Here is a 27,190-nt window from a genome sequence, read left to right as displayed (position 1 = left end):
GAACAGTTTGTAACCATAGCTTTATCCTTAACCATTATGTGTTCCTCAGTCTTGAAGCATATTCCTATTATCTGATCGAATATAATGTGCCAAATGCTTTTTCATCATGGCATCACAGATACCCATAATTACTGGAACAAACTGCTCGTGTTTGTGGTTGAATATGTATCTGTTCTGATTGTGTGAATGTTCTTGAGCCTGTCAGCTTCACTGTATTTTAACAAATATTTGCTACATGGGGGTAGTGATGTGCAGGTTGACCCTTGCAACTTTTGGACCAATGGTTTTACCCTTAGGTCAGTCGGGTTATGGTTGGGTGACTACTGCAGGTTTGTGTTGGGTGCGTTTTAGAACCTAAGGTACAGAGCGGAAAGACGTGGGTACAGGATAGGCGTGGGTGCTGCAATGACAACATATTGGGCCTGATTCACTAAAGTGCGATAAAATGTGCGCTATTTTTAGTGTGCGCTATAAATTTTACCGCGTCTTAATTTTGGCGATTTTTCGCACGATTCACTATAAGCATACTCACGCTTTTTTAAGCGCGATATTGCATGTGTTATTTAACTCGCAAAGACTATTTCAATGCGGTATTTGCCGGTACATGCGCTAAATTACGCACGCGAATAGTCGCTGCATATGAATGGTAGCTTAGAAATAGTGTATAAAAATTGTCGCCGCATATAAATGGTGTATATAAATATTAGCCACATATAAATGGTAGCATATAAATGGTATCATATAAATAGTAGATGCTTATAAATAGTAGCCACTAGTGATGAGCAAATGTGTTCTGGTTATCTTTAGTGAAAAATTAGCAAATCTTTCGAAAGATCCACGAAACGGCAAAAATGTTGTGCGGGCAAAAAAATTGTTGCCCGTGACTATTATTTTTTGACGCTTGTGTAAATTTTTGGATGTGCGTTGAATTTTTGCGTGGCGAATTTTTTCATGTGTTTTGCCATTGGCGGATTGTTTTGCAAAACGCATGAAAAAATCCGCCGCGAAAAAATTCAACGCACGTCCAAAAATTCGCTGCGAATCCATGCCTGGCGAAACATTTCATCACTTGTAGCCAAATATAAATAGTCGCGCAAATGAACGCATGCCATGTTAGCCATACACGCCAATACTTGCGGAAAATTACAGTATTAAAAATGTCCATATTTTATTGCAAAAAACTCATTTACTGTACTTTTCTATAATTATCGCCTGCCTGTAGTAGGTGTTAATTTTGAGTAAAATTGAGTAAAAAGACACATACTTGAATAAATAACACTGTAAGTCTATATTTTATTGCAAAAAACTCATTTACTGTACTTTTCTATAATTTTTCGCCTGCCTGTAGTAGGAGTTAATTTTCGCATAGCCGAATGCGATATTTAGCGCGCAAAAGTTATAGTGAATCATGCGATCGTATTCTTTTCAGTGCGGAAATTAACGCATGCAGTAAAACTAGCGCGAGAAATACCGCATGCGAAAATGGTGATTTATCGCACACGATAATACTATGATGAATCGCGCGCAAATTATTGCGTCTTTTTTACCGCAAAAAAGCGTGCGATTTTTATCGCACTTTAGTGAATCAGGCCCTTTGTGTGTTAAGGCATTGTGGGTTAGGGTTGGGTGTGGGTTGAGTTTTTCCTTGCTGAAATATCACTAATGGTTTAATAGTTTAATAAAAAATTGAGTTTTTATCTTCTATCTCTTTCTTACAGAGGGAGGATTTCCAGATGTATGAGAAGTACTGCCAGAATAAGCCACGGTCAGATTCCCTTTGGAGACAGTTTTCTGACAGTGTATTTTTTCAGGTATTTTTGGTCTGATATCACAGCCTTAGATGAAATATCTACTTTGTAAGTCATAAGCTATACAATAACCTATTTGTGTTCACATATCCTTTAAAATGATCTTTTTAAGCATTAATATGTGATTATTAGCAATAACAAACAAACTGAAGCAATAAAGGTGAGGGTGTGGCATAAAAACTATAGTGTTAGTTCCCTTCCTCAATAGTTCAGGAAGATGTTAGTTGTTAATGAAATGCTATTGCACATTAGTAAAACACATTGGGGGACATTTATGAACATGTCACTAAACAAAATATGCAGAGAATTAGTCTGTAAATAATTCCCTTACTTCCCAACAAAAACCTTTCTATCAGTTGAGTTAATTACTGGTAAATTTGTTCTCACTAAGACATAACTTTTATTCGATGTATTACATCTATGGGTATATTTATCATGCTGTGTAAAAAGTGGAGTGAAGCATTACCGGCATTACTGTCATTACTGGCAATGTGTTCCAGTCAACCAGCAATTAGATTTCAAGAGTTAGAAAACCAAAGCAAGGAGGCTCACATTTGTGCAGTTAGATTCTCAGTCAGTCAGTTGTAATAGTAGTTCCTAGTTTAGACTTCAGTGGGATTTACCCCACAACCAGACATAGTAGTTATTTCAAAGTTAGCATTGGCATGGTAGTTAAAGATCAAGAAAAGCTGCCTCATGCACTCTCTTATTTCAGTTTCTTATAAAAGCTCCTTTGACCATGTCACATTCAGTGGCGGCCTAGCTGGCAGTCATTGCTAAGCAGCATGCACACTAGAAGCCTACCTGGTCATGGTCCTTTGTGTCAGCCAATGCCTCTGTACCCAAGCAACTCAATGAGGAGACTACCCTAATAACAGAAAATAGAAAATTCAGCGTTGGGGCAGTTAGTTCCCCTTACATATGGATCTATCCTCCCTTTTTTTTGTAATCATGGTATTCTAGCTCTGCTTTAGACTTACATTTGTCTTTCATCTGAAACTCCTTTCAAGGTTGATTGTCTGGTGTATTCCATTTTTTTAAAGCATCATGAAAGCAAGACTGAGACTTTTTGCACATTGTTTCCATTTGTTATGAATGCCAGTTGCCTGCTTGTATGGTATGGGTTGAGTAACTCCACTATTACACTACTATGCAATTACCTCCCCTTAACTAGAAACAGCTTTGCTCTCCCTTTAAACAAAGACAGACCTACCTGCCTTTCCTTGGATTAAAGGGAGAAATGCTATTTGCCTCTTAATCAAAGAAACACTACTGCACCCTCTAACTTAACACAATAGTGTTCCTCTGAACTCACAGAAGCCCTGCTCTCAATCCTTCAACCAAAGGCCTACTCCCTGTTTGTAATATAATATCAATTCTCAACCATCTAAACACAATATCACTTCTTTCCCTTATAAATTAAATACAGACTTTCTCGCTCCCTCTAAACCAAACACAGCCCTGCTTCTTTCACATAAACCAAACACAGCTTTCCTTATTTCTTCCAAATGAAACCCTGATATACTTTCTCCCCTGATGCCAGAAGCTGGCAGTTTCTTAGCCTCTAAGCCAGTAGTTCCAAAATGTTTAAGTGACCAAAAGCATCATAAAGGACTGCCAGCTGTCTGTAAGTGTGTTTTTGCTGTGTGTGTATTTCTAGACTTCCCTTGGAAAGTAACTGTTATTAGAAAAGGCCAAAATCTCATGGGATCAAAGATATACGCTCTACAAACAGCCTTGTACAATACAGTTAAACTAAAAGTTGACCTTCTCATTCCTTCCAAACCAAACCCAGGCAATACTGTTGCACACATGGTCAACCAGCTCTGCCTGAAATGATGCCTTCTTCTGGAGAAAGTTTAGCCATAAGGCAGGCGCCAGTCTTTTGACAATTGGATATGTATCCTGACAGACTTTTCAGGAGATGAACCACTGATCATTGAATCTATATGAGCACAAATCAAATCAGTATGAACAGAAGTTGAGGCAGTTTTGAGTTATTAAACAAAGTATAGCTCTGTGTTACTCCTCTAAATCCAAAACTGTCCACTATGGCAGGCCTCTCAACAATGGCTTTATAACAAACCGAAAAAAAAAATCTAAAATAAAGAAACAGTAGCTTCAAATTATGTTGTATACTGATTTGCGTCAATGTACATCCCTTACAAGTCAGTACACATTGCCCCAGTATTGTCCCATCCCCACAAGGAGGCAGAATCTGTGTCCTACAAAATAATGATGTAGGCTCTCCTCCTCACACTTTTTAGTTTTGGTAAATCTTGGTGCAAGAGAACTGCAGTTTTGATATAGAGGGATTATGCCTGGCAATGGAAAAGAACTGACCCAAAGCCTCAAGATGCACAACTATATGAATATTTTGAAATTGTTGCTTATTGAAAAGAATTGCAGTTTTGGACATACCTGTGTCCCTAGCTGTTGTGCTAAATTATCTGCCTTACCTGATGTCCCAAGACTCAATATTCAAATTGATGCTTATAGTAAAGAAAAGCAGGTTTGGGCTTACCCATTGTTCTTGCCTGTGTGCTTTTTACTTCATTCCAATCTGCAAGTTATTGTGCACTAATAAAGCAGCTTTCCTGTTTCATTTAATTTTTATGAGTTAATTCATATCTACATTAGTTTAACCGAGAAGGTTACCACATTATTGCACTTGTTTTCACCTTTGCAATTGGAGTGCTGCATTCCTTCACTGCAGACACTTGATTGCTGCATGGCACCCATCCACACCAGGCTATTAAGTGTGGTAGTTGTTGCACTCTGTAGCTTATTTTGGTTACTGTTGTAACCTTTTTATTGTATTACATTGGAGATCTATTATTTTGTGGGTGTTGTTTTTCAGGTGTTGCTGCTGTTTGGTATGTGTTTTAGTTGGCTTTTTGCCAGTGTTGACATGTTGATGGTTTTTGCACCAGTGTCTGCATGCTTGGTAGCCACTGTTAGCAAATACATTAGATTTTTTATGTGTTACTTGGATGTGGTGGCAAGTGTATGCCGATATTACAGGTGTCATTTTTGCTGCTGGTCTACCCCAGATTATGATTTACCTTTGCATTCATAGTAAAAAAAATACCTTAAGCTTCTGTCAATTCCTGTATTCATGGCTTGTTGCATGTGTTATATCCCATATACAAGATCAATGGGTTATGTTGGCCTTCATGTATCACACCAGTAATTCTGGCCTTGTTTGGCTTTGTTATGGCCTCTTACTTTACTTATTTTTTTTACGTGCTGTTTTTTTTTGTGTTCATTGGGTCTTAAGGTCTTGGTCAGCCAAATAGGAAATGTCATCTGTTACCAGCTGGACTAATATGTATGGACTGATATGTATTCTGTCATTGGTAGTAAGTTACAGTGATGCTGTAAGTCTAACCGTCTATCTAGGACTGAACTTACTTCTCTGAGGTAGATTTTTTTTGAGGGGCAATAGTTCTGATTTGTATCACAGTTTTACTGTCTGCATTCTAACCACAGTCTAACTTTTTGGAACAACGGGAACAACTGGTAAAATGGGAGAGCTGGAGGTACTGGCGTTGGAGATGAAATATGATGTGATTGGTGTTGCTGAAACTTGGTTGAATGAGTCTCATGACTGGGCAGTTAATATTGGGGGGTATACATTGTTTCGGAGGGACAGGGGCAATAGAAAAGGAGGAGGAGTGTGTCTTTTCATTAAGCAGGAACTAAAAGCAAATATTAAGGAGGAAGAGATGGGGGGAACAGAGGGAGCTGAATCCTTATGGGTTGAGCTTCTCACAGATAGTAAAGAATCTACCAAACTAATTGTAGGGGTATGCTATAGACCCCCTAATGTAAGTGAGGAGGAGGAGGCCCAGCTCCTGTTGCAAATAGAAAAGGCTGCTAGTTTGGGGCAAGTGATAATAATGGGGGATTTTAATTATCCGGATATTGACTGGAGCCATAGTACTGCCAGGACAGTAACTGGGAACAAGTTTATAAACTTGCTGCATGACAACTTTATGTCACAGGTTGTTGAGGAGCCAACCAGGAACCATGCTATACTAGATCTAGTGATCTCTAATGACCCAGAACGTATAGCAAATGTGCAAGTGGTTGAACCCCTGGGTAATAGTGACCATAATGTTATTTAATTTGATGTTTGGTGCAGGAAACAAATTTACATGGGGGCAACAAAGACGATGAATTTTAGGAAGGCAAATTTTAGCTCCTTAAGGGCAGCGCTTCAGGGCATAGATTGGGGCATTATGTTTTCTGATAAAAACACAGAGCAGAAATGGTTGTCATTTAAAATGATATTAAATCATTACTGTTCTCAATTTATTCCATTAATAAGAAAAAGTAGAAGTGTTAAGAATCACCCCATGTGGCTTAACTCTGAGGTAAAGAAGTTAATAGGCAGATGAGATTTAATGTGGATAAATGTAAGGTCATGCACCTGGGATGTAAAAATATGCAAGCCCCGTATACCCTTAATGGGACTGCACTAGGCAAATCCATAATGGAGAAGGACCTTGGAGTCCTTGTAGATAATAAACTTGGCTGTAGCAAGCAATGCCAGGCAGCAGCTGCAAGGGCAAACAGGGTTTTGAGCTGTATTAAAAGGGGTATAGATTCACGGGAGGAGGGGGTTATTCTTCCCCTTTACAGAGCGCTTGTAAGGCCCCATCTAGAATATGCTGTTCAGTTTTGGTCTCCAGTGCTCAAACGGGACATTATTGAGTTAGAGAGGGTCCAGAGAAGGGCAACTAAGCTGGTAAAGGGTATGGAAAGTCTCAGTTATGAAGAAAGACTGGCCAAGTTGGGTCTGTTTACACTGGAGAAGAGGCGCTTAAGAGGTGACATGATAACTATGTATAAATATATAAGGGGATCATATAATAACCTTTCTAATGTTTTATTTACCAGTAGGTCCTTCCAACGGACACGAGGGCACCCACTCCGTTTAGAAGAAGGGAGGTTCCATTTAAATATTCGGAAAGGATTTTTTACAGTGAGAGCTGTGAAGTTGTGGAATTCCCTCCCCGAATCAGTTGTACTGGCTGATACATTATATAGCTTTAAGAAGGGACTGGATGGATTCTTAGCAAGTGAGGGAATACAGGGTTATGGGAGATAGCTCTTAGTACTTGTTGATCCAGGGACTGGTCCGATTGCCATCTTGGAGTCAGGAAGGAATTTTTTCCCCTCTGCGGCAAATTAGAGAGGCTTCAGATGGGGTTTTTTGCCTTCCTCTGGATCAACTTGTAGTTAGGCAGGTTATATATAGGCATTATGGTTGAACTTGATGGACATATGTCTTTATTCAACCCAACTTACTATGTTACTATGTAACTAACTTACTATCAAAGTAAACAACATATATAAATACATATACAGTGGCTTGCAAAAGTATTCGGGCCCCCTTGAACTTTTCCACATTTTGTCACATTACAGCCACAAACATGAATCAATTTTATTGGAATTCCATGTGAAAGACCAATACAAAGTGGTGTACACGTGAGAAGTGGAACAAAAATCATACATGATTCCAAACATTTTTTACAAATAAATAACTGCAAATTTTGGAGATAATAGTAGAACCTGTCCTTGATTTTCTGTGTGACAAGACTCATCCCTCCCCACTCTTGCATTACATTCCCACCCCCTCCAGCCACCCATGACTCCCCCTTCTTGTACTGCTACTCACGCTAGAAACTGGACAGGCTGGAGATATCACAGCTGTTTGAATCTTCCATCCAGTTTCCAGCACTTCCTTTTAATTCTAGTGATATGTGTGTTGGATGTGCTCTAGGCAACAAATTGGCAATGGCTTTTGTGGGCTTCTCTCTAATTCAGGCCTGCATATTAGTAATAAATAAAAGGCTTAAAGTTATGCTTTAGTTAAAGTCATATTTTGTTTATTTCAGGAATGCCAAAAAAAGTTGGACCATAAACTTGCACTTGATTCTTATCTGCTTAAACCAGTTCAGCGTTTGACCAAATACCAGCTTCTAATTAAGGTAAATATAAGGACTGTGCTCCATTTTTAGTGGTTTTAGTGGTGTCACTTAAAAAAACATGATAAAACACCTTGCATTTAGATGGAGCATAATAATAACAAGAATATTTACTTAAGTGGCATCTTGAACTAAATTAATTTGCCCAGTAGACAATGTATGTGGGGATTGGACCTTTATTATTGATAAAATGCTGAAATAAGGTGTATACATTAACTATACAGGTTAAATACATACACTCGCCTTAACAATGCACTGCTCATTACAGCTTATGTCTACATAAAGTAGTAATGATTAAAGTGCTGAGTAGATTGTTAGAAGAGTGGTTTGGTATACAGTATACTTGGAGATAAATGCCAAGATATAGGGTGAGGCAAATTTGTGAGCTGGTGTTAAAGTCAGGGTCCTGGTTTCAATTCTTAAATGTTTGTAGAAGCCAGTATAAGAAGTGGCATTGTAGCATATAAGAAAAGCGGCAGTTATTAAGGGTTTTGAACCTTATTTATTACCTCTAAAGACAATTTCTAGAGGGGTAGACAAATCAATAGATATTTGCAGTAGTCTGTGGCATGAGGCCATGAATCTAAACTTTGTTAGTATGTGACAGGATATGTTTTGTTTTTTTTTTTACAAATTTTCATAGGTGGTTATTATTGACTGGGTATAAGTGATTAAATGATTGATTGGGTACATTCAAACAAAATTAGTCCAAGGCACAGGATTTTGGGGGGAATGGATAACAGTACAGTTGTTAACTGTAATAAAGGTTTCTGTGAAATTATAGGTATTTTAGGATGGAAAAAGAAGAATATTTTGGTTTAGAGAAGATTTAATCTAGGTAGTGCTTAAATATCCTAATAAAAATTCCTGACATATAAGAAGAAATCTTAGTTAAGAGATCTGTATTGAAATTAGTAGAGCTGAGATACATTTAAGTTTCATCGCAATGGCAGCAAGTATCCAAGTATTTAAGAGCTATTATATCCTCCAGGAGATGTTTGCTACCTGTAGGGGAAAGTATTTTTCATTACAAATGATGAAAATACCAAGAGAAGCTGATTTAAGGACATACTGTAGGTGCAAAATTGCAAAAGTGTAATTTCTAATCGCATCCAATCAGCCAACTACAAATAAGGGAATTAATGGAAATACCTGATTGGTAACTATTGGCAACTGCACTTGTGGAATTTAGCACTGATGTTTGCTTTCATTTTGTAACTTGTACTAGTGTGCTTAAAATGAATTTACTGACTGGTGACTACTGGTGACAATTTACCACAATATGCCCCCATACAGTATGTGTCAAAAGAGACAGCAGAAGAAAAATGGTTAGTAATCAGTGATACAGTAGCAATGATGGAGAATAAGTGGGACAAAGATTGTCTGTGTTATGTTAATAGTCTGTTGACCTTTTTTAACAGGAATTGCTGAAATATAGTAGTAATGCCGATGGAGCTGAGGAATTACAGGAAGCCTTGGATTCTATGTTGGACCTATTAAAATCTGTGAATGATTCTATGCATCAAATTGCTATTACAGGTTATAATGTAAGTACTGCTGTACAGTAGTCTGTAAATGATATTTTGAGCCAAACAGGAGTTGCTCTCTGGCAGCTCAATACAAATTATATTATTCTGTAGAAATGTCACCCTGAATCTTTCTAGCAACGCACATTCCGTGTTAATCAATTCCATAATAATTTCCTACATTAACATTTACTTTCTCTTAACAATGTTTGCTTCAGTATATTTTTGTTTCTGTTGCTAATTTTTCTCCCAAAATGTAATGTGAATGAAACATTTGGGTGGATGAGGGGAAATGTATTGCTTCTCGTTACTCCGAACCGATATGTTGTAGAGCTGTCCTGGTGATTAATGGGTCTATTAATGATGGTGCTTGTTTTAAAAGTTACTGAATCTGCACAGTAGAATCACCAGCTTGCAGTTGCTTTAAGATCCATCTCTTATTGGTTTTGCATGGAGGCAATGTTGTTAACTAAAAGTAATTTTCTGGGCAGCTTTAGGCTATAGCTGCAATAGTATTGCTGGCATAGATCACTTTTGAACCAAGTGCTTCTTAGAAAAAGTTACAAGATACATGTTTTCACTCAAGTGAAAGAGCTCTGCAATGTGTTTTAATGATGATCTGAGAGATACTGTTTGTCACTGTTGTTTGGGATTTGTACAGAGCCTGTATATGAAAGGGTTTACCTTTAACTAACAACATTGCCTCCATGTAAAAGCAATAAGAGATGGATCGTAAACAACTGCAAGCCTGCAATTCTATTGTGCAGAGTCGGTATCTTTTAAAACAAGCACCACTATTAGTACACCCATTAATCACCGTGAAAGCTCTCTGACATATAGGTTTGGAGTAACAAGAAGCAATACTTTTCCCCTCATCCACCCACTTCAAATGTTTCATTCACAATGAATACAATACAATACTCCAAATCCCATGTTTATGGTATATGGAGTGTCTGTAGATTTTTGTACTCTAGGTAGGATGAGAGATCAAGATCTACTAGCTCTTTACAAAGATATTTTGGATTTTTATCCCATTGTATATAGTTGACAGCATACATTTTTGCCATTCTAGGGAGATATAAATGAACTGGGAAGAATACTAATGCAAGGCTCCTTTAGTGTGTGGATAACACATAAGAAAGGCGCCACAAAAATGAAGGAGCTAGCCCGCTTCAAGCCAATGCAAAGACACCTCTTCCTGTATGAAAGGGCCCTTGTGTTTTGTAAGAAGAGGGAGGAGCATGGAGATGGACATGATAAAACTCCTTCCTACAGTTTTAAGCACATTTTAAAAGTAGGTATATTTATATGTATGTGTTTGGCTTTACAAACAATGTAGAAATTGCACATGAGTGTAGCAAACACAATGTGAATCATGGGCCAGTCTGCAAAATATACTGCTGTGGTTGGCCACTTAGATTCAATTAGTGCAGAGTTGTCTGACCAGCTCATGTGTATGTTCCGGGTATATTTATTGCTTAGAGTGAGCAAATATGGTATGTTACTGTTGATCCCCATCATCAAGGTAGTGGAACAGACCAAGTGATTAGGTGGTGAATCTGTCCTTATCCCACAAATGAGTTCTCTTAACTCCCATGATTTTTCAAAAAGAACAAAAAAAAGGTTGCCATTCAACAATATTTGCCACTCACTGATATTCATTCTGACCTGTTAGCTTTTCTCCCAGCCTTACACAGTTTTATCTATTTTAATAATTAGGTAAATGGTAATGGTACTCACATCATAATGCATCTATATGGATTTCCAGTGATTCTGCCTAACCCACTAATCAAATGTTTTCATTGTTAATAATCTAATGTTTATTCATTTGTTGTTAAAATAGGGAAGATAATTAATGAAGATAAATAGAAAAAAAGGATGACTGCAAAATTTCTATAAGGTATATGCTTATCGTTTAATAGATGAATGCTGTTGGAATCACAGAAAATGTGAAAGGAGACAGCAGAAAATTTGAAATTTGGTATAGTGGCCGAGAGGAAGTTTACATTGTACAGGTGTGTTTTGGTTTCTTTCCTTCTATGAAATGACAGGCTTGTGGTTACTAAACATGAGGTAATATATATCATTTTTCAGCATGGTTTTGCTTTAATGAAACACAAACACCTAGTAAATGTACAGTAGTAAATGTAGAAGCTGCTCATTTATAGGGCAATGATCCACAAGTTGTGACAGAAAGACACAGGCAGATTGGCTTTAATAGATCATGCTAGTTCTCAAATCTCCCTTCAGCCAGCCATACTTAGCAATGGCAGATGCAAGTCCAGGTATAGGGGAATGCTAGATGTACAGCCTGACATTGTTAGTTGGGTGATGTATTAACATGCCCAGATTAATGGAGATGCCCTTGAGACTGAGCTTGATGGCAGCATGCTATTTGAGGGTTACTAAATATACTTGGCAGTTGGAGGAGAGCTGATAACTGATACAATGTTTCAATGGTATTTGTAGTCAGGAACAACAAAAGCAAATATATTTACAAATAACTACAATGACAGTTATTTTTTATGTTTATTGGAAAGTTGCTTAGAATCACATTTTCTTCTGTTATGCAAAAGTTTGTAAGTTTGAACTAGTTGCTCAGACAAATTCCTCCATATTATGTTTTTTTTAAAAAATAATTTTAATAAATGCTTTTTGGGTATTAGTTTAATTTAGGTGCACTTTTTGCGCCTCATTATTTACGTTATTGATTTGCCGGCTATTTTTTGTTTTCAGATTGTCATTTATATTAATAAGTGTGGTCATTAAGAGAATTTAGGGTTGATTCACTGAAGTGCGATAAAACGAGCGCTATTTATAGCATGCGCTAAAAATGTTATCGCATCTTATTTTTCGCGTCTTAACGCACAATTCACTAAAAGGATATTTGTGTTAATTTAGACGCGATGCTGTTTGCGTTATTTAAGTCACGAATACTATTTTCGTGCGGTATTTGACTCAACGCGCGCTAATTAACGCAGCACGCTACTTGACACGTGCTAACTAAAGGAACAGTAACACTAAAAAATTAAAGAGCTTTAAAGTAATAAAAATATAATGCACTGCAGCCCTGCACTGGTAAAACTGGTGTGTTTGCTACAGTAACACTACTATAATTTATATAATAAGCTGCTGTGTAGCCACGGGGGCAGCCATTCAAGCTGGAAAAAAGGAGAAAAGGCACAGGTTACATAGCAGATAACAGATAAGTTCTGTAGAATGTGCCTGTGCCTTTTCTCCTTTGAATGGCTGCCCCCATGGCTACATAGCAGCTTATTTATATAAATTATAGTAGACTTTCTGAAGTAAACACACAACTTTTACCAGTGCAGGGCAGCAGCACATTATATTTTATACTTTTATACACTTTCATTTTTTGGTGTTACTGTTCCTTTAACGCACGTGGGCTACTTATCACGCCCACGCCATATTAGCCATACACACCATTATGTTCGGAAAAATACTTTTTTTGAAAATGACCATTTCCCTGCAAACTGGAGGCTACATCACTCTAGGGCCAACACATACTTGAATAAATCACACTGCAAAGTCCATATTGTGTTGCCAAAAGCTCATTAACTGTACTTTTCTATAATTACTGCCTGCCCCAAGTAGGTGTTAATTTTCGCATAGACTAATGCGATATTTAGTGCGTCTAAGTGTTTGTGAATCATGCGTTAGTATTATTTCTGCGCGAGAATTAACGCATGCGGTTGCACGCTATTTAATGCACGCGATTTAATGCACGCGATATGCGACTTGGTTGGTTTTTTCGCGTCAATTTTAATGCAAAAAAGCATGCGATAAGTGTTATCGCACCTTAGTGAATCAACCCTTATAAATCTTCTTGCCTTTATTGTTTGGGTAGAAGTTTCTCAGTTGGATGAAAAGGAACCTTGCAAGCAGTAAATATCCTAGAGACTGTAAATGTACAGCTACAAGTGAACTTGGCTGAAAAAAAAATGCAAAAAGCTTGTTCTTGCTCTATATTCCAACCTGCTGCTGCTGTGATTTTGTAATGCTACTTATGGGGCTGATTTACTAACATAGCCACTCACTTCTACTAGCGGAGTTTCCTATAGCAACCTTAAATAGGAAAAACATAAGCAAATATCATCCCATCTAGCTTCTACCCAAGCTTTTAGTAGGTTGAAAATAATTAGCATGGTAGTTATGAGGAAATATTTTGAGCTGATATTTATCTATGCACTTATTACCAAGGCCCAGACATCTGAGCAGAAGACAGCTTGGTTAAATGAAATCAGGAAGATCTTAACAAGGCAACAGGAACATATGAAAGGTACAGTTCAGAAGCAGAAACCGAATGCATCAACAGACCAGCTTTCATTTTCACCACAAATGAATGAAAGGTAAGTTACTAATTCATATAACTGTGGGAAGCCTCTTGCTTCCCATAAGCAATTACATTACGGTTGGTATAATGTCCAAACCTGGTGGGTGTAAAGAAGAAGTTAAAAGTCAAAGAGTATGGTGGCTGGGAAGTCTGGTGTCCAAGGTGAATATCCAATAGACCTCACCATTGAAATAAGTTATCACCCCTACTGCCTAGGGTAAATAAATATGACACTTTTTGTGTTACAATTCATATATTGTGTTTTCACATAAGACTTATCTTATCTGGTGATTTTATCCAGTGATGTACCTTGTTTTCCCTGGGGGGCCCCCAAAAAATCTCCCCCTTCTGTCTTCCCTGTTGCTCACGCACCACAAAAGAGCATGCCAGCAGCGAATTTAATCTTCAAAAAGGTAATGGTAGGGAAAGTTATGATGCAGCATACCCCACACCCCCTTGTCCCCAACCCCCTATGATCACAGGGACTGCTGTATGGTAGTTACCCCAATGCTAATAGCCTAGTGCCCTATCATCTGTTTATGGTTAATTTGTAGTTACAGTAATCAAAACACATTTCTGACTGATTGCCCTAGGGTACTGGAATTTGGCACATTTCTAAAGAACATACCAATGATCATACAGTGTTGAAAACATAGGTTGAAAACATAGATGTGCTAAGATTCCTGATACTTTTATATCTTTAAATGAAAATACTTCTTTGATTAGGAAGCCGCAGAGATCTTCAGTGAGTTCTGAGGAGAATGATTCTGAAAGCAGCAGCCCAATAATGCTGGAAGGCCTAAATCTCTCACCTCTTCACAAGTCACCCCGAGGTACTGTATGTGTGACCCTAATCGCTACACGATGCTCAAGTATGGCCAAATGAAACAGAATCCATGCAGATTCTCTTGCTGTACAGCTCATAAAGTTCTGATAATAACCTTTCTGAACATTTTGAATACAGGCTGGACTGGAATGTCACAATCTGTAGAAATCTGTGAGGGGCTTGATGGCTGGTCTAACAATCCCTGCTCATGTCCCTGTTCGGATACAGAAGAAGAGGACACAGTCCAGCTGGTTAGGATACTGGCTTTTTACTCTGACAGTTCTTTCAAAATGTACCCAAATACACGTTTCACATTGGCAAACATGTCTCTCACATTCCTGGTAGAATTTTTAATCCAATGCAAAAGGTTTTAGACAGCAGGGCAAGCTTTATACAGAAAATATTATTTTAAGTCTTTAATGAGCAACTATATATTGCATACTTGAAGTTCCCTAACAAATTTGCCCATAGGCAACTGTTTAACACCATTCTGACTTATGGTGTTCTCTAAAATGTCAGGGTTTGTAGGAAAGGGGCTTAGCCTTGTGTGCCACAGAGCTTATTTATTACAGAGAGAGGGTAGTGATGAGCGAACTGTTGCAGCAGGTTTTACCATGAAAAAATACTCATAAACTCCAATGGGCATTAAAAAGTCACCACAGGATGGAAAAAGTCATTGTAAAAAAAGACCCATTGACAATGTGTTTGGCAAATTTTTATCGTTTTTGAAAAAATTTTCAGCAAAGTGAACAGGACAGATTTGATATCAAAGGAGGCATTATTGTGTGTGGGAAGTGGTGGCTTCTGTTTATCAGAAACAAATACGTTTGCAGACAGTGTATAAAAGCATTGTTGGACTGATGGGTCCTCACTTGTAATGCCCAACAATAGTGTCATTCTGTGGCACAGCTTGGCTCAGCATGCTTTGCCTTAAAGGTAAGCACCAACAGAAACACCAAATGAAGAAAGTGTTTTAAGGTAATTAAAGTAAAATATACTGTTGCCCTGCACTGATACAACTAGTATGTTTTCTTCAGAAACACTACTATAGTTTATATAAATAAGCTGCTGTGTAGCCATGGGGGCAGCCATTCAAGCTGAATAGGGCAAAAAGACACAGGTTACATTGCAGATATATACAATGAGATTCTACAGAACTTTTCTTTTATCTGCTATATAACCTGTGCCTTTTATGAATGGCTGCCCCCATGGCTACACAGCAGCTTATTTATATAAACGTATAATACTGTTCCTAAAACACAAATGTTTTACCGGTGCAGGCCAACAGTACCTTATATATTAATTATTAAAACACTTTCATTTTTTAGTGTTACTGTTCATTTAAGTATAAATAGTACAAAGACTTTAGTGTCAGACAGTTTATTAGGTGCAGTAGAGCTTGATAATGGCTTGTACAGGTATGGGACCCATTATGCAGAATGCTCGGGACCAAGGGTATACCGGATAAGGGGTCTTTCTTAAAAGACTACTTAAAAAACAACAAAACATGAATTAAACCCAATAGGATTGTTTTGCTTCCAATAAGGGGTAATTATATCTTAGTTGGGATCAAATACAGGTACTGTTTTATTATTACAGAGAAAAAGAAAATGCATTTTAAAAATCTGAATTATTTCATTAAAATGGGAGTCTATGGGAGACAGGCATTCCGTAATTCGGAGCTTTCTGGATAATGGGTTTCTGGATAATGGATCTCATACCTGTACTGGAATAAATGTAGCATTTTGGTGCACACATATATAATAAAGAAGAAGCCAGTACTTTAATTGGCAAAAACATGTGGGCACCATAAAATTATTGATTAGATATGGAACGATACAATGATATTTTGCTACATCAAAACTGAACCAACTACTATTGCTACTAAAGCTACAACATTTTCTAATCAGTGACATATAGGGACAGATTTACAAAAATGCCATCATTTCTCATTTTTTTTATTTTCATATTCGACTGAATTTGTTTTCCGGAATGTCTGATATTTACTAAAAAAAAGACACAAGAAATAGTTGCTCCAAGAGAAGTTGTAAAAAAAGTGACTTTTTTGATTGTTGCTGTGAAAATCCCGACCTGTTGCTGTGACAATTAGAAAAAGTCATGATTTTCAGACAAAACCCAGCGAAATCTCTAAAGTGTCAAAACAAAAGAAAGAACTTGAAGGAAAGGGACCTCTGCCAATGACTTCTACATGAAATCGGCAAGTTTAATCTGGTGAATTTTTAGTTGTTTAAACACATAGTAAATCTCAAAAAAGCCACAGCGTTTTTTCTCTGCAACTTTTTCTAAAAAAATTAGAATCGAGTTTCGAATTAAAAATCGATGGTTAGTTAATGAGCTCCATTTTTTTTTCCATGTTCAGAGAACACTGATGAGTCTAATATCAGGTTATTATTAGTGAATTAATTTCTAATTATTATAACAGTTAACTAATTGTAAATTGATACTCCCTGCCCATGATTAATTTGATAACACATTGATGCATTGGTATTTTATTAATACAGTCATATGAATGATTCATTAGTGTTGTCTTCTAAAATTGGGGCAAAGTTGCTGTCAAAAGACTCGCCAGAATATATATTAGCTCTTACACCTGTGTAAATAATGGAAGCTAATTAGGTGGAATGGATGCTGCAGTATTATTGACGATTAAAAAATTAGCAGCTTTAAAAGGCAATTAGTTAGATAGATAGGCAATATTATCGTACACAGCCAGGCCCGGACAGGTGATATGTGGATTCTGTAAGACGCCATAGACAGTCACTATTTAGTGGGTTGTGGGGGATCCTTGGGCCTCTGTGTGGTTGAAATGCCAGGGCCTATTGAATCCCAGTCCAGACCTGGACACAGCTACAGGTGAAAGTGTCTGTTTCATGTCTAGAATTCAATACAGTGAAGAAGTTTTGGGCTTATAGTGGCCATTGGCGAATTGCTTTGCGAAACTTACATGAAAATTTGCACGCGCGGTTGTGTCAAAAAAGACGCGGGCTACCAAAAATGACGCGTGTGACAAAAAAAAAAGCGTGCGACAAATGCATTTCACAAATTTTTCGACGTTTCGCAAATTTTCTTGCTGTTTCGTGGATTTTATGGCGGAGTGAAACGGCGCAGATTCGCTCATCACTAGTGGTCATAGAAGGAGAAAAAAAGATTATACACCTCTATAAACATCCCCACCTTTGTAGATAGTAATATAGTTGGCTGCTTGCATGATACTACTTTATGTGTGTGAATGATGAAATAGATATGGATTTTTTTGGGAAAAAATAGCACTGAATTTCACTACTATATCTACTTTTCCAGTCTCCTGGTAAATATAAAGCCTTGGCGGACTGCAAGAAAAGAGGCTCTGAAGACATCTTAGTGAAAAATGGAGATGTAATTCAACTTCTGCAGGAAGATGGTGAGGGACTGTGGTAGGTTTTTAGATTTCCTTATCATTCTAAATTATTTTAATAAAACTGATACTGCAGTCTCCAGAGCTGACGCATGCTACTGAAAATGCCAACTTCTTAGACTTGGGACTTCACCACTGTCTATGCCAGAAAAGTCAGTTTTTATTGGCTGCTACTCCTTTGTGCCACACAGAAATCTGGAAGAAGAAGACTGGTTAATTGATGGCATGGGCCAACATTGCCAAACACCAGTACATTAGAACTGACGCCTGCATCACATAGGCAGCTTGGTTCATAAAAGCACTCCTCACCAGGCCACATCTAGGGCAACTTCTCTTCAGTACTAGCTGCAAAGTATAGTATAAGCCAGTGCTCTTCAACTTCTGTGGTACTGAGGGGCAGAATTTTTCTGGCCTACCTGGTGGAGGGCCGATAATGGAAGCCAGTTTTGACCACTCCCAACTTTAAACCACAAACATTTTTAATACCATATCCACATTAATGGTGGTAGCACACCAAATAGACAAATGGATGCTAACTGCAGGGATATCACCAATCACTCATATGTGAAAGAAGTTCATTAAGTCTAAGACATACTCTTAAATACATATGGTTGTGCTGTTTTCTCCTAACAGGGGCACCAGCCCAGGGTACAAGGTAAGCGATCTAAGTCACTTGGGGGTGCCTAACATTTTGGCACCCCCAAGTGACTTAGCCTTTCCTTCTCCTTTAAGGCGGGGGGGGGGGGGGGTTGTTAAGTCTCGGGCCACCAGTTGGTCAGTACTGGTATAAGGGGTACAAGAATCATATTATATAATACCAATATATCAGATATGGCATTTGAATGCTGTTGGTATAACAGATACAAAGGATGCTCCTGGTCTAGTAACCCAGAGAAAAAGCAGTAAATACTACTACCTACTAATGGGCTGCTCTTGCAAAGGCTGGAGCTACCTTTAACCTATTAATATTTTCCCTTAAATGACAAAAGGGTAGTGCAGTGTTAACTGAAATCAAAAGGAAAGCTAAAATATACACAAATAATACGTAACTTCATTATATTGGACTCTGTCTTTATTAGTGAAATCATATTTTCTCTATGTTTATGTGAATCATATTGCACTGTGCTGGCCTTATATATATGATATGCAATCAGGTTGGTGAAGAATTTAAACCGAAAAAAAGAAGGCTGGATTCATGGGAACAACTTGCAGATTGTGATTGGTGAATGCAGGATACGTGCAGCCAAAATGACAGGTAAGAAATGAAGTGTAAATGCAAACAGTATTAAAATCCCAAGCTGCTTTATAGCAAGCAGTTATTGGTAAATACTGTACACAAATACATTTACAACAGCTCCCTCAGGTACAGAAAATAACAAATATTTCATTCTTTTACATAGAGGAAGCACTGCCAGCTCTTTATATAAATGGCAGGGATTGTTTCCATCAGCATCCAATGTCAAGCTGGCACACATGGAATGGCCTCCCTCTGACATGGAGGAACGCTGATTAATATTTCTGAGACAGAACTAAAAATCTAATTGCCATAGTAAATAATATATATAGGCATAAGAAAATGATTTGTAATCGGGATATCTCAGCGCCGTAGGTGTGTGCACATGTGTGCCTTTGGTACACAAACGGATAAGGGTAACCTTACAACTTGATACAATGTCCAAAATTATTTCTTCACCCGAAACTAAAGCGAGATATGATTGTGAGAAGTTTCAGGTAAATGCTGGATTACATTCAACAAAGCAACAAATGGGCAGGCAAAAATCATTCCGGAAACGAAATATCACTCAATATCACAATTTCTGTTGTTATGTTGCAAAATACAATGAAGTCATACAACCAAGATTTATGTTACATGCTTTATTTTTGTTTTACTGTGAATTACCTCTTTAAAGGAGCCTGTCGTCCTAAGAAATAATTCCTAAACTTTACTTCTTCACTATCACTTCTGGCTATCACTACAAAAAGTATTTGAATTTTGTGTCCTTCAGTTTGGGAATTCACAATCACAACAAGAAGGCAGACACGCAGTGTATGATTGACAGTTTTTTAAATTCATTTATAACAGGTATGGATGTTTTAATAAAAAAAAACAGGTCCCCTTTAAGTATATCATTTGTAATACTTTTTTTTATGTCTATAAAAACAAGAGTTAAGATCATAGAAAGAGGAAAAGCAAACACATGGTAAATCACTTTGCTGTTCTATTTTTTAATACTATAATTCACCCCAGGTTTATTTTCTGTCATCGCTTGAGAAGTGCTAACACTATGCAGCTAATGGATGGGAGCTGATCTGTTCCGCTGACGTCAGCGGCATGTTTCAGGTTTACTGGAAAGCTCGAGCTCACACATTTTAATGGGGGGGGGGCAAGATGGAGGTGCAGTGTGCGGACGCCTGTAAATCACTAAGCTTTAGTATGTTTAGATATCAAATGCCATGTGCAAAGCCTATTTACTAGTGCAAACCAGGGGGCTAGAAACTTTAGTGACTGCTGAAAGAGTGGGAAATATCATGTACAAGGAAAAAAAAGTGTAAATACCACATAACCTGTATTTCTGTACCTGATAGGAGTGTTTACATTCTGATGTTTAACCAGGGACAGGCGTTAGCATAACTTGGTGTACGGTGCCACAGTTTGAACATTAACCAAGGAGCCGAGAGAAATGAGGAGTAGCTCTCAATGCCCTGCGCGATGTGCAATACTATATTTAGAAATAAGTGACAATTATAAAATGCTCTTGTTTTTCCTGAGCCTTATGTCTTTGATATGCCGGGCAGCAACCTGCGTAATAATAACAAAAGAGAAGGGAGAGCATGGCAGGCTTACAGAGTGACATTTTCAGATGTTACATTGGCAGCTCACAAGGAATTTCAGAATACACTTTCTAAATCCTTGTATCAACAAAAATGTTTCTGCAGTATTAAAGGAACAGAAATTGTTCTGAAGACTCAAGTACACGGCTGACATGCTGACATGAAGTATTGTACTGGGTGTCTTGCCTAAGCTATGTGTTAGGGTTAATAACCACACAGTGGGCTGATTTTGATTCTACAACTAGAATTTTAACAGCACCCTGCTCTGCCAAGTTTTGGGTGTGCAACGATCGCCTCTAAAATACACAACCAATCAGAGAAGTATTTCACTCTAAAGCTGTATTTCTCACTGGAGCTCTGTCTCAGTGCCTTGCAAATGCATTTATTAAAAATGTACCAGAATGCCCTGTTCAATATTTTTATTTCTAGTTCATGAACTGAAACAGAAACATACCTATGACAAAACAGTTCTTGGTAGATCTCTTTAAGAGCCAAATTACTCTCCTAGAAGAAGTGTTCAGACACCACACACTAATATTTAGTAGAGTAGGTGCAACATTTATTATGATTAATAGCTGAAAGCCTTTGGGTGGGTAAAAGCATAGTAGTTTTGCTTATTTCTTCTGAGTGATGGTGGATATACCGCATCTCTATGACCATTCTGCATCTGTTCATTCTTGGAGATCACAATTTTTTCACCAATTTTAATGTAATGGCATACAGAGCTCTTTCACGTGCTTTAATCACTACCTGTCTAAGCATCTCAAACATGTTGCATTAAAGGAACAGTAACATCTAAAAATGAAAGTGTTTTAAAGGAATGACAATAGTACTGTTTCCCTGCACTAGTAAAACGGATGTGTTTCAAAAACTTTGGTATATAAATATGCTGCTGTTTAGCCATGGGGCAGCCATTTAAGCACAGGATACATAATAGGCAACAGAAAAGCTGTATAGAATCCTATTGTATACAACAGAACTTATCTGCTATGTAACCTGTGCCTTTTCTCCTTTTTCAGCTTTGAATAGTTGCCCCCATGGCTACACAGCATCTTATTTATATAAACTATAGTAGTGTTCCTGAAGCAAACAAGCTTGTTTTGCCAGTGCAGGGTAACAGTACATTATATTTTGATTACTTTAAAACACTCATGTTTTTGTTGTTACTGTTCCTTTTAAGCACCCAAAAGAGCCCCTTTACAAGTTTAGGCTTACGTTGCACTCTCCTGATAAATGCAGATTGCAACATTTGTCAGATGATAGTACTCTAAATAGGCATCCACGGAGAAGCACTGGTATTAGTCAGGCAATTGCAACATAGGTCTACGGGGACTTTTTTGGTTATTTTTTACACCCGATTGTGTTACTACATGTAAAATACCCAAAATAGAAACAAATGCATTGTACCATGGATTGCAGTCTCCTCCTGGTGGCCACCCAGTGACACAAACACATATGGCTTATGATGTCTATGCCTTGTAGTGATGAGTAAATCTGTCCTGTTTCGCTTTGGCAGAAAATTTGCAAAACCAGTGAAAATGGTGAATAATTTTTGAAATGCAGTGAAGTCAATGCTTTGTTCATGGGCTTTTTAATGCGAGACTTTTTTTAGTGGGGAAAATTTTTGATGGCAAGATGTGGAATTTGACCAAGAATCCATGCTTAGCACAAATTTTCACTCATCTCTAGTTCCTGGCTCAAAGGTCACCTTCCCCTTTCCTGAGGTTTGCTGCTTTAGACCCATTAACAGGTCTTCCAAAAATTTATGTCACAGTGTCGGGGGGCCCAGGGGACAGGCTGGCCTGCATCCTCTATAGTTAGAAAAAATCCCCCTCCAGACCAGAAAAAAATGGTGTAAAATCCTGAAAATGTACAATCAGGGAAATTCATTATGGAGGGACTATAAAAACTGTAAAACAACACAGAGTATGTAAAATTGAGGTTGCAGTGTAGGTGTATAGAAGCCTAGGTGCTGGTAAAAAAATGTATTTACTGTACATAGTACCCCAAAGTTTCAGTGACAGCTAGTGGCTTTTCTCAAGGGAAACAAATAATCTAACTGGCTGGACCAAAACGTTGGGCTAGGTAAATAAAACTTTTTGCATTTAGACCTGCTGGGTGCTGTACTTTTGCCACATGCTTTTTTCCACCTATTTACTTGTATTTTTCTTCAGCTGTAATATTGCATTCAAATATTTTTGGTATTTGGTATTTAAGAGGTTAAATTAGGAATGTAGGCCTTATATTCTTCTTGTAATAACAGGCTTATATCCCTTGTGAAATATTTGATTGCATAAAGTTACTTTACTGGACCTTTTACAAGGGGACATTAATATAACACAGATACTTTAAATTCTCTTTACCTGTCTTGCAGATGGAGCCCTGTGTAGCACCAGGAAGTTAAGTTCCCCTTAGAACTCAGCTGCTTATTTGGGAAAGTTCCTTGGCAACTGGATTTGGAGCTGCTGTCACAGACAACTTTCACCTCATTTTAAACAGCATACTGATCCCATGAGACATTTTCATAATCAAACATGACACTTTTAAAGTCATCATTTTGTAAAAGGAATTCTGTAAATACATTGGAGGCATTTTTCCATGTTCCATAAATGTCATTTTCCCCCATCTTGGATAAGGGAATGTTTTTAAACAGATGTAAATATGTGCATTCCGGACACACCATTCCAGTCTTTTGTTTTTGAAGAAACTTGAATCTAAAGGATCTAAAGGACTGAGTGCAAATGCTGATATGGATACTTATGGTGGCACCATCTGAGTTGTTTTTTTTACTTTATATGAACTTTGGCATTTCCTTGGGGAATTTGGAAACATCGCATTTATTTCCACAATCTGCATTTTCTGGTACAGTGTGTTACATTGCAATAAACCTTGGCTGACCATCCTACCTTTACAGATAAATGAATGTTTACATAAACTGTTATTTATTCATAATGATGTTCCCAAAAATACCAGATTGTTTCTTGAAATTGCAATCCATAAAACACAAAGCAGTTACATGTATTATAGGGAGAGTATACCTTTATACTGTACATTATATTTAATAAACTAAAAAAAGGATTCAATATGTTAAACTGTCATTTCACAAATTGTATCATTATTGAGATGTACAAATAAATTTAACAAAGCTTAATTAAGTGCTAATAACCCCTGCAAACATGCAATGCCCCAGCAATTAATATGAATGACCCTTCCTGCCTCTTTTATGAGCATTTGTGAGATATTTCAGAAATATCAGACCTGTTTCACCTGTTTCAGTTGTTATCCATGGTGACCTTATTATAATAGAGCATTGTTAAATGTGGCTCAGCTGCTCCTTATACGCTAATAACTTCACTTCACAGTGCTTGCAAGTTTAGTGTAGTTCAAGCAATGACAACAAATATCTAAAACACTACATGGGATCCAAAGGATCCATACATACATACATACAGACATACAGAAAGACCTATAGACCTGTACATACAAATAAAAATGTAAAATGTCTTGCAGATCTTGAGAGTACAGAGAGTACAGGGAGTATGTTTACAAGGCTAAATGTAACTCAATAATATCCTTCTTTAGGAATGGAGCTCAAACCTGCCCTGCATACTTAAGGTGAGGCCTTACTAGGGACCTATAAAAACCGAAGGGCCCTATAAAGAAGCGAAAACTTGCGTAACTGGACATTTTTATTATGTAAGACAGTACTTTATTTTCTTTAGTACTCACTGACTGATACTGCTTAGAGTTGCACAGTTTGTTATCCACAAAAAATTCCCACATCCTTATCAAGCAAGGATACCCCTAACACACTTCCATTTAATTTATAATAAGAATTTTATATAATTTTGCCTAACCTTGTATTTAACAACATTGAACCTGATTTGCCAGTTTGCTTCCCAGTTCTCTTATTTAGTTACATTTATCTGCAATGTAGCAGTATCCTGCATGGAACTTATAGCTTTAAACAGTTTACTATCAGCAGCAAAAATACAGGCAATACTTATAATGGCAACCTCAAGCCCAAGGTCATTTCAAATTAAAAAGCAAAAGACTGAGGACAGACCTCTATGGTACTCTAGTTCTCCATTCAAGTACACATTTTGTTTTCAAGGCCAGTATTTTTCTCCATCTTGAATTAAGACTGGAAATCACAGCATGGAAACCAAGGAATTCTGTCCCAAGGCAGGACTACAATATCACTCTGTCCATGGTCCAGGGTTTCTGATTTTATACTGATCAGTTCTGAGTTTTGTAAACAACTATTTCCCTTGGCTCTACTGATTTAACTGGTTGCTCTGATAAGGAACAATAGGAAGTGCTGAAATAAATTACCAGAAATCATCCAACTGACAAAAACAATAACAATAGGTGCACTTAAAATAGTAGAGAGAGAGAAAAATCCCAGAAAGAGTGTAGAGAAGCGACCATTGCAAGTTATGTGGGCGAAATACATGAATGTACCCTTTCTGTCCATTCCACAACTTGTTGCTACACATGAATGAATAACACAAAAGTTTAGAAGGTACCTTGCCCTTGCAAGGGGATACTGCACAGCTGGCATTTGTGTGGCACTTATATATATTATTATATATTGCAGTTAGTGCTATATTTGTACATTACATATTGCACACACAAAAGGCGGACCCTTAACAATGGTGGTGTTTATAAACAAAGATGCATCAAATGTCTTTTATGACTCTTCACATTGATAGACTTAAACCTGGGGGCCAGGCATGCAGAGGTAGGCGAGCTAGAATGATATTTTAGGTAATAATAGGGCAATGTGTAGCATGGCAGCACTTATGGTATGGAAGGCACAAGAAGCCACAGACATTAATCATTTTCAATTTGAAAGGGGTTGTAACCCTTATATAAAATGTTCCACAATGAATGCAAACTTAATTCTACGAAACTTTCCACTATACATTCACCACAGCAATTTAAAAGTTGTACCTTCTATTGCATGCAGGCCACTGGGAGCAACATCCAAGGGGTTGGTGAGTAACATGTTGCTCACAAGCCGCTGGTTGGGGATCACTGCACTAGAGCATTGTTCAGGTATGGGACCCCTTATCCAAAAACCATGTTGACAAGGGGTGTATTATACTGCTCCTTTACCACTATAGAATAATCCAATGAGCAGTATAGCAGAAGAGGATGGATAGGAATTGTTAGCAATAGCAAAGCAGATATTACATTGTAAAACAGTATTCAGTACAAACATTTCTCTCTAATTATTGCTTAGTAAGAGAGAAATGGGCTAAGTACTTTCCTATAAGATGTTTCAATACAGAAATGACACATACCAAACTACCCTTATAGGTTATCACCTTAGATTGTGTTATAGTCCGGATGCGCTGCGCTCATGAAGTGAAATGCCTTAAATTTGTATTACAGAGTTATAAAAAGTATCGAATTAATGATAACATTATTTCATAAAAAATTACATTTGCTTCCTCAAGTAACTATACATTGATCAATCACCTAATCCTCAAGAGAACAGAAGGTATATAACATAAAATTGCAGACTACATTAAAGGTAAATTATACTAGACAAATTATGGCTCATTAATTTTGTAATAAAGACTTAAGGAGATAAAACTTAGTGTAATGGTATGGGAAATGAGAGTGCTGACTGTTCTGTAGCAATAACAGCTGATGATACTGGAACATAACATAAATATAAACCCTTTCTGGCCTGTTATATTCTTGCCTAACTTCAGTTAGCCAAATTTCAGTTAGCCAAATGGCAGCCTTATGGGCTACAGTTTGCCCTTTTACTTTTAAGGCTTCTTGTTCAGTTGGGGGATTACTTCTGCCTTCAATTGCTTTGATTTAATATTGACTTAGCTGATTGTGGGGAACATGATTTCACATATTTGCTGTCCTGCTGCAAAGGGACATTTGGGGTTCTAAATATATATTCCTATTTTTTGTTTCAGTTAACAAGAATTACAAAGGCATGTAGTTGTAAAGGTTTTTACAGCAGTTCATTTTGGCAATGGTTATAAAAAAGTAACAAACTGTTTTAACAATCTGTTAAGACATCTCTGCTGTCTGAAATGCTGCTAAGTGTGTCATTTAGGGACTCACTATAGAAGCGTTTATTATTTCTCCCTGATGTCCCTCTTGGCTATGAGGAGTATTTGAGGATATCAGAGATACCTGAGGAGGACAGCAGCTGGCTAGGTCGTATTCATAGGCTCTATTCTTTGAGAGACTCTGTATGTCCAATTTCCAGAGAACCCCTGTGGGACCTAGTGCAGGACTAATCATGGCCCACCCCTGCTTTCCTTAGACCTTGTGCCTTATTCATCTCTTGAAGGCATCAAATGCATTGCATTTGTAACCCGCGCAATCACAAACCAGATAGCAGGATTCTGAAATTCATTTACAATTGCTTTCCTTCAGTAATCCCTCTTCACTGGCC

At 37.5% G+C, this 27,190-nt stretch overlaps 1 protein-coding gene across 3 annotated transcripts in view; it reads left to right on the top strand.

The window, feature by feature from the left end:
* The window catches only part of mcf2 (MCF.2 cell line derived transforming sequence), an 80,190-nt gene extending 56,335 nt beyond the window's left edge, over positions 1–23,855 (top strand). For 2 of the 3 annotated variants that reach the window (XM_031891319.1, XM_031891321.1), the window contains 11 exons: positions 1,719–1,811; positions 7,715–7,807; positions 9,226–9,351; positions 10,403–10,624; positions 11,253–11,345; positions 13,552–13,700; positions 14,411–14,517; positions 14,649–14,761; positions 17,832–17,944; positions 19,080–19,180; positions 23,132–23,855. In XM_031891319.1, the coding sequence (XP_031747179.1) occupies positions 1,719–1,811; positions 7,715–7,807; positions 9,226–9,351; positions 10,403–10,624; positions 11,253–11,345; positions 13,552–13,700; positions 14,411–14,517; positions 14,649–14,761; positions 17,832–17,944; positions 19,080–19,180; positions 23,132–23,172 (1,251 nt within the window). In that variant the 3' untranslated portion in view covers positions 23,173–23,855. Of the gene's footprint in view, positions 1–1,718; positions 1,812–7,714; positions 7,808–9,225; positions 9,352–10,402; positions 10,625–11,252; positions 11,346–13,551; positions 13,701–14,410; positions 14,518–14,648; positions 14,762–17,831; positions 17,945–19,079; positions 19,181–23,131 lie in introns of those variants that run through there. The other variant, XM_031891320.1, reaches the window with a different exon arrangement.
* Positions 23,856–27,190: the final 3,335 nt, after the last annotated feature.

This window comes from Xenopus tropicalis, chromosome 8 (assembly GCF_000004195.4).
Source record: "Xenopus tropicalis strain Nigerian chromosome 8, UCB_Xtro_10.0, whole genome shotgun sequence".
In the NCBI taxonomy this organism is placed as follows: Eukaryota; Metazoa; Chordata; class Amphibia; order Anura; family Pipidae; genus Xenopus; species Xenopus tropicalis.
Note: the sequence above shows the minus strand (reverse complement) of the source record. Positions and strands in the feature narration are given on the sequence as shown.